Source organism: Rhincodon typus, unplaced genomic scaffold, assembly GCF_021869965.1.
Source record: "Rhincodon typus isolate 14 unplaced genomic scaffold, sRhiTyp1.1 hic_rhity00001966, whole genome shotgun sequence".
In the NCBI taxonomy this organism is placed as follows: domain Eukaryota; kingdom Metazoa; phylum Chordata; class Chondrichthyes; order Orectolobiformes; family Rhincodontidae; genus Rhincodon; species Rhincodon typus.
Genome location: NW_025967604.1, coordinates 16,575 through 25,000, shown reverse-complemented (window position 1 = coordinate 25,000; position 8,426 = coordinate 16,575). Strand labels below are relative to the sequence as shown.

Sequence of the window (8,426 nt, the reverse complement as noted above, 5' to 3'; positions counted from 1 at the left end):
TTTACTGCTTGACAGAGAATTACATGAGTCTTGTAATATAATTTTCAAGCATCCTGTCATGTTTTAAAGCACTGCAGGCCAAAGGATGGGGTACACCCACAGCACACATCCCATGCATGAAAATAAAAATAATTCTGTAATGCAGACTTCATCTGTATAAAAAGTGATTATAACTGCTGAATATATGCATTAATGGAGACTTAAAATATTTATCATTATTAACAGGACTTACAAAGACTATTCTTTTACCAAATGTTTTAGTTTGTCTTTCGAAAGTATACTTGATGTTCTCTGACATGTAACTGAGCTTTCGAAAAGAGAAGTCTTCGGGTTTCATTTATTATTTGTATTTATCTCCAAGAGGGTGACTGTTGAAGTCACAGCAATCTACTTTTAGTGTATTTGGGCTAAGAAGGAAACGTTTGGCCAGGATTGTTATTGTTGATCACCATCTAGCAACCCCCACTGAAGTAGATGCCTTTCTGGCAATAGGGATGAGATCAGGATTAGATATGATGGTACCCAAAAAGTCCTGCCAACTTTGTCTAAGTTTATGTGTTAGGAACCACTAATTAGCAAACTATATAGGAGAACAAATGCTAATGGATTTCAGTCCAATAAAAGTGAGCACTTTCAGGAATGAAGGGGATATCATTGAATGTTTATGCATCTGGGTAGAGGGCATTGGCCATGGGGTCATACAGCATGGAAACAGACCCTTTGGTCTGGTTGTCTGCGCCAACCAGACATCCAATCTGACCTAGCCCCGTTTGCCAGCATTTGGCCCAAATCCCTCTGAAGTCTTCCTATTCATATACCCATCCAGCATTTTAAATATTATAACTGTATCTGCCTCCACCACTTCCTCTGACAGCTCGTTCCATGGAAGCACCACCCCCTGCATGAAAATGTTAACCTTCAGGTCCTTTTTAAATCTTACCCCTCTCACTTTAAATCTATGCCCTCTAGTTTTGGACTCCCTTACCCTTGGAGAAAGGTCTTAGCTATTCACCCTATCTACGCCCATCCTGATTTTACAAACCTGTCTAACCTCCGAAGCTCCAGGGTAAATGGCCCCAGCCTATTCAGCCGCTCCCTATAGCTCAAACCTTCCAGCCCTGGCAATATCCTTGTAAATCTTTTCTGCTCTCTCTGAAGTTCAACAACATCTTTCCTATAGAAGGGTGACTGGAATTGTATGGAGTATTCTAAAAGCGACCTCACAATGTCATGTACGACAGCAACATGACATCCCAATTTCTATACTCAATGTTCTGACCAATGAAGGATATCAAATCATGGAAATAATTGTTCCTACGTTTGGCTTGATTGCTGAGAACTTTAGGGTGAGGGGTGGTATCCAGAGGGTTCAGAGAAAAGAAAAGCTAGAATCTTATTCATGGTATTGACAGCTATCCAATGATTTCTGCCAAGACAGATACAAATAAGAATTGGCCTGAACTGATGTTTTCTTGGTCATAAAGCTTCCCAAGACACTTAAGTTAGGCTGAAGTGTAGAGTAAACAATTGACTGATATCATGGAAGTACATCCCAGCAAAATTCAAGTACCTCTGAGAGATGGGAAACGGATTGAGGAAGAGGGTTACGGAGTGGGACAAAAGTCTTACCAATACATCTCATATTTTAACATCAAATGTGGTCTCTTGTGATGCTGTCTTTAAGCAAATACCAGCTCACCTGACTTTTTCTTAACATTTTGCAGATCCCTGTGCAATGTGATTAATGCATACTGCCTTGCCTGTCGTGGCTGCTATGACAACTGCTTCTATGTTCTGTTCAGTAACAAGATCACCTTCTTAATGGAACTACTGATGCATCAATTGACGGTAGGAGACAGTAACTGCAGCTACCTGCCATTGATGTACTTTTATGTGTTCTTGTAAAGATGCTTAAAAACTGTTGTTTTCGTCCATGTAGCTGAGAGCCAGTGTGTTTTACGGAGGGTGTATCTTCTATTTTTGCTTTAACTCACCTTGGTTATTTCTGAAAAATCTCAAACATAAGAAATTGCTGGGCCCCTGGCTGAGATACTTGTATCATCAATAGCCACTGGTGAGGTCCCGGAAGACTGGAGGTTGGCTAACATAGTGCCACTATTTAAGAAAGATGGTAAGGAAAAGCCAGGGAACTATAGACCGGTCAGCCTGACAACGGTTGTGGGCAAGTTATTAGAGGGGATCCTGAGGGATTTACATGTATTTGGAAAGGCAAGCACTGATTAGGGGTGGTCAACATGGCTTTGTGCATGGGAAATGGTGTCTCGTGATCTTGAATGAGTTTTTCGAAGAAGTAGCAAAGAGGATTGATGAGGGCAGAGTGGTGGATGTGATCAATATGGACTTCAGTAAAGCGTTCGATGTTCCTCATTGTAAACTGGTTAGAAAGGTTAGATCACACAGAATAGAGCAAGACCTAACTACTCAGATACAGAACTGGATCAAGGGTAGAAGGTAGAGGGTGGTGGTGGAGGGTTGCTTTTCAGACTGGAGGCCTGTGACCAGCAGTTGCTGCAAGGATCGGTACTGTGCCCAATTTAAATGTGAAAGTAGGAGGTATAGTTAATAAGTTTGCAGATGACACCTAAATGGCAGTGTAGTGGACAGCAAAGAAGTTTACCTCAGAGATCAGATGGGCCAGTAGGCCAAGGAGTGGCAGATGGAATTTAGTTTGGAATAATGTGAAGTGCTGCATTTTGGAAAGGCAAATCAGGGCAGGATTTGGACACTTAATGGTAAGGTCCTGGGGAGTGCAGCTTCATAGTTCCTTGAAAGTGGAGTCATAGGTAGATAGGATAGTGAAGAAAGCATTTGGTATGCTTACCTTTATTGGTCAGTGCATTGAGTATAGGAATTGGGAGGTCATGTTGCGATTGTACAAGACAGTGGGGCCACTATTGGAATATTGCATGCAATTCTAGTCTCCCTGCTGTAGGGTGAAACTGGAAAGGGTTCAGAAAAGATTTACAAGGATGTTGCCAGGGTTGGCAGGTTTGAGATATTGGGAGACGCTGAATAGACTCGGGCTATTTTCCCTGAAGCATCGGAGGGTGAGGGGTGACCTTATAGCGGTTAATAAATTCATGTGGGGCATGGATAGGGTAAATAGACAAGGCCCTTTCCCCAGGGTGGGGTAGTCCAAAACTAGAGGGCATGGGCTTCAGGTGAGAGTGGAAAGATTTAAAAGGGACCAAAGGGGCAACTTTTTCACTTAGAGGGTGGTACGTGTATGGAATGAGCTGACACAGGATGTGGTGGGGGCTGGTATAATTACACTGTTTAAAAGGCATCTGGATGGGTATATGAATAAGAAGGGTTTAGAGGGATATGGGCCAAATGCTGGCACATGGGACTAGACTTATTTAGGATATCTTATTTAGGTTGGCGTGGTCAAGTTGGACTGAAGAGTCTGTTTCTGTACTGTACATCTCTATGACTGTATTCCAGGCGTTTGTATTTGAATTTTTGAAAAAAAAATTTGACCACCTTCGTCCCAGATAATGTTAAGCTTTTTGAGTTTTTTGCCAATCTCTGTATATGTTGTGTGTCTGAGCATAGAGAGCATGAGAACATCTTTTAATTATATAACACTTTTAACATTGTAAATTGTTTGGGGTTATGCCAAGGCATTAAATGGATCATAAGCAGCATGAGGAGAATGAGAACAGGTGACTGAGACATGGGAGTCGGTCTTGAGGCTTTTGAACATGAAGGTGTTTAGGGAGATGGTTTTGGAATATGATGCTAAAATGGCTGGAGGTTTTAAGACTCAAAAATATGGAGTTCATGAAATAGTGGGGGAAACTGAAGATAAAGGTGAAAGTTTTAAAATAATGATGCTACGAGACAAGGAGTTAATGTGGTTCAGCAAGTGCAGAGGTAATCATTTTTGCATTCAATATGAGTCATCTAGCTTTATAGATACTCAGCACCACATTAACTATTTCCCGATTATAGACAGCACAATTAGATGTAGGCTAAAGTTCTCTCCACTTTGATCCAAACAATGTAGACTCTGTTGAGGACCGCTGTTGCACCAATATGATCTTCTGTTTCCCATGTTCCCATTGGCTCTTTGACAGCAATTGCCAATTAAACGTTTTACTTGTGTCCCTTGCTGCCTACTCAGATTTTCAAAATTCATTCACATTTCCCATTGCTAGCTCACCCTTGTCATTCATACAGACTTTACACCATGGGGATAATTATAGTATAACCTGTCCAGCAGGAAAAGAATAGGCCCAGACAGGAGAAAGTAAAATTGTATGAAGTGTGAAACAAGTAGCTGATTCTACTCTCTCAGCTCCCTCCTAGGCAGGTTAGGTTCTAAATTTAGATTTCTTGTTCCATCAATTAATGGAAATATTCTGTCACTGCAGACCTTCTTTGAGGGAGTGTGGAGGTGAGGATCTGTTGCTAGACTATTAAACAAAAAAAATCGTACGATGTTCAATAAGCTGCTTGTTTTGTTTGCAAAGAAATCAAAATTATAGAAAGGAGCAGTTTGTGATCAAAATACTCAAATAATTATTGTTTAAAAATTATTGTTGAAAAATAAGTGTTATTTTATATCATTGGAGTCGAAAAATAATTTATCATGTGAAAAATAAAATTTGCACAATCCAATTACTAGCGTTCTGCATGTTAAGCTTCTCTCCATTAGAGTCACCACATCGGGCGTGATTTCATGTCATCTGATGAGGTTTTTTTAGCAGAACGTCTCTCTTTTCACACATTTGATACTGTTCTCTATGTTGCTGTCACAGATTTTGCCTCAATTTCCTTCGCTATTGCCCGTTTCCTCCTAGGGTGCAGTTCTAAAGGCATCATCAGCCCTCCGGAACTATATTCTTCGAGTGTGAGCCTGGATGTTAAATGATGGTAACCATTTTGAAGACTGAGGTTGCACAGCTGAAAGCAGTGTGTTACAGTATAGAGGTCAAAAATAAGAGACCAAGCTGCATTTTTTTTTTCCTTAGTCCAGGAATGTTGACCCCATTTAGTGACAGCTTACTGCTGACATGCTGAAAACACTTAGCATACCAATATTGTAGCTGTGATTTCCATGTCTCAATGGTTCATTGAGAAGGCCGTTAGAAGAGTTGACAGTCACATTTTAAGTTCTTGTTTACTTAAACTGTGTAAAATATCACAGCAGCATACCTGAACCAGCATTCCAAATTCAGGGATGATGTACCCAGATGGCAATGGGTCTAACTCGCAGAAAGGGTTACGTTTCCTAATGCAATAAAGTATGTGTTGCCCCATTTGTTTAATATCTTTGCGCAGGACAGTGGATTTTATACTGCTGTTAATTACAACGTACAGTTTATAATGATTGTCTCTGTCTCTGTGTGGAAGCAATGGTTTGTCACACCACATGTAACTTTTCATCTCTAACTGTGAAAGATTTTCTATTCCCCTTCCTCAGGGAATTAACATCTCTGTTGTAGTCTATGTAAGACCCTTTTGAGTATTTTCTATAGCAATATTTTAGAATGGAAATTTGTTCAACAAAAGCAAAGAAATCATGTTTATTCACTCGATTTTCTGCCTTATTTAACAAAGCTACTGCTTCTTGCAAAGAACCTGTTTCATGGGTGCTGGCCACATCTATCGTCCCACTCATGAAACAGTTACAAAAATGTTCAAAAAAGCTTAGTTTTCCTGAAAACAGTTAGCTGTCAGAAAACCCTGGCTGTCATCCCTTGCATGACCCAAGTTCTCTGTGGCACAATCGAGCACTTTAATTGCTCAAGTCAGCTCACTCTGCAGAGACTAGTAATTAAACCTGAGGTCTTTCTGGCTTTCATGGGAGAATGTGTCACATTTATATAGCACCTTTCCTGATCTTAAGATGTTCTGAAGCACTTTACAGTCAATGCATTGCTTTTTGATATCAGTCACTGTTATAATATAGGGCATTAAGCAAGTATTTTGTCACTGTTATAAGAAAAGGGCCATATGTTAACTTATCCAATGGGAGTTGAAGAAATGTATTCAATTCTGCATTTATAATTCTGTACCGTATCCCTGTAACCAGTTTGGGAAGTCAGATTTGAGAGTACTGTACCTATAAATGGTCTTCTGTGCTGAGATTGTACCTAAGAGCTGATCAGTAACAAAGCTAAACATGTTGAATGTAATTTAAAATGTATCTGAATTGAATTAGAGTCAAGAACTGGTGGTCTCAATCAGCAGAATTTCCCAATGGAACTGATGAGTAAGAACACTACCAAGTATATACAAAGACCAGATTGTAATACCAGTCTAAAGTGATTTAATTGCAATTGATTGGGCAGTTGCAAATGGTCTTGGACGACTGGAAATTAGCAAGAAGCCTGCTTTTATTTTGCCATGTTCCCTATCCTAGAAGGAGAGGGATTGGACAGAATGTGTTATATTTGAATAGTCTCCCTATGTGGGTTTGAGCTCACATTATGATAACAGACTATTAGCCAAGGCCCTTGGAGGCGGCTGCAACCTGTGGAATCATGCTACTAAAAGGTCAGTGGCTTAAGGGAAAGAGGAGAAGTAAAGCAATTGCATATAATTGGGATTAATTTTAGTTTGGCTGTCTTTTAATTGAATTTCATGAATAATTGTATCATTGGAGGAGAGGTGATGGAATTGACATTATAGACGAAAGAGCAAGAGTTGAATTCAGTTGGCCTGACAACCCTGCTACAAGTTGTATATATGAATGATGTGTGCAATCACTTTTCAAGAGAATCAAAACATATTTAGTCAAGAATGTTTAAATTAGAAAGAAACTTCACTTGAAAGCCTTCTGTGTAATTTCCAGGATTGAACTGTAGTTTAATTGAAAAACTATGTCCATTTCTGAATAATTAACCAGAAAAGCTGGCACCAAAAAGCAAACAGGGCACTGTAACTTTAATACATTCTAAGTAAATTAAATGTAACTTCAAAGGTCATTAGCTGATACAGAAAGGAAGGAATTTTAGCTCCGTCTGGAATCTTCTTATTTAGTTCGCTATCAAGATCACTGAAGCTGGTAAGAACTGTTTCAGACATTAGACTTTTAATTAAATGGATTGAAGACTATGGACCTGGTGGTTCAGCCAAAACATTTTTCCCCAGTGACTGAACCAGTACACATACTTAATGCCTAATTACACATGAGGAGGCCATCCTTCAGCACTTCATCAGTGACAGAATTCACATGAGTGCTAAATTGCTGAACAACGTGCTCAAGTAGCTAAGCTTTGCATAGATTTATGAAGACGTTCATGCTCCGAGGCCATTCTGTCCAAAAATTCCATGCCAGAGTTAATGCTGTATACATTCCTCTCCCAGTCTTATTTCATTTAACCGTATCAGATTGTTCATCTGTTCCTTTCTCAATCATGTGTTTATTTAACTTTCCAATAAATGCATGTATTTTATACACATCGACTGCATTTCAGCAGATGAGTATGACGTTCTAACTGCTATTTGAGTAAAGAGAATTTTCCTGAATTCCTTGCTAGATTTATTAGATATCCTAATCTGCTGGATTTACCTTGCACTTGGGTAAACCTTCTCTTTTAGCTTGACCACAATTGCTTAACTTTGCTTTTCAGGATGTTGTGGTCCTGTATCTTAACGAATTTTTTGACTATTTCCAGCAGTCTGCCTGTAGTTTTTGCACAATCGATTTGATAGACTTCGATGCATTGTGATTTTAGTGTTTGGTTCTGAAATATTTTTTAAAAAACCTTAGGGACCCTGGTTCCCTGGCTTGAAGGAGATAAAAAGCAGCATTATCTCTCATGCTTTTCTTGTGAGGCTACCACACGAAGAATTTATTATTAGCTGATCAGAAATTGTCTCATAAAGTGAGGCTGATTTTACTAAAATTATATCTTAAGATTACTATCACAATTCGGATATGAAAGCCATTTCCTATGTCCCTTTGCTAAGGACCTAATTGTTCTGAAATGCCAAAGGAAGTTTCTTTTACCATTTATTTGTTCTCTGGAAACGGGCTTCACTGGCTAGGTACTCATTTATTGCTTGTCACTAATTGTACTCGAGAAGGTGTTGGTGAACTGACTACTTAAACTTTGCAGTCTATGTGGTGTAGAAAAGCCCACAGTGCTGTTAGGAAAAGATTCCCAGCACTTTGACCCGGTGGCAGTGAAGGAACGGCAATGAAGTTCCAAGTCAGCATGATATGTGATTTAGAGATGAACTTGATTCTATATCTTCTCGAATGCAAGCTGTACTACTGTCACCTCTGTAATAAGACCTACATCTGCCTCGTCTCAGCCTAGCTGCTGCCAGAACCCTCATTCAAGCAAGATACTTTAAGGAGAGTAAGACAAATTATACTTTTGTTGAGGGTTGATTGGGATACTGTCGACAAACATCACTTCAGTTATGTTACGTTTAAAGTACAGCAG

At 39.4% G+C, this 8,426-nt stretch overlaps 1 protein-coding gene across 1 annotated transcript in view; it reads left to right on the top strand.

Annotated features, from left to right (window-relative positions):
* Positions 1 to 1,724: 1,724 nt before the first annotated feature.
* LOC125481393 (S phase cyclin A-associated protein in the endoplasmic reticulum-like) overlaps positions 1,725 to 8,426 on the top strand; it is a gene marked incomplete at both ends in the record, with an annotated part of 20,975 nt that continues 14,273 nt past the window's right edge. Inside the window, one exon of the mRNA XM_048592877.1 lies at positions 1,725 to 1,848. Within this exon, the coding sequence (XP_048448834.1) occupies positions 1,725 to 1,848 (124 nt within the window). The remainder of the gene's footprint in view (positions 1,849 to 8,426) is intronic.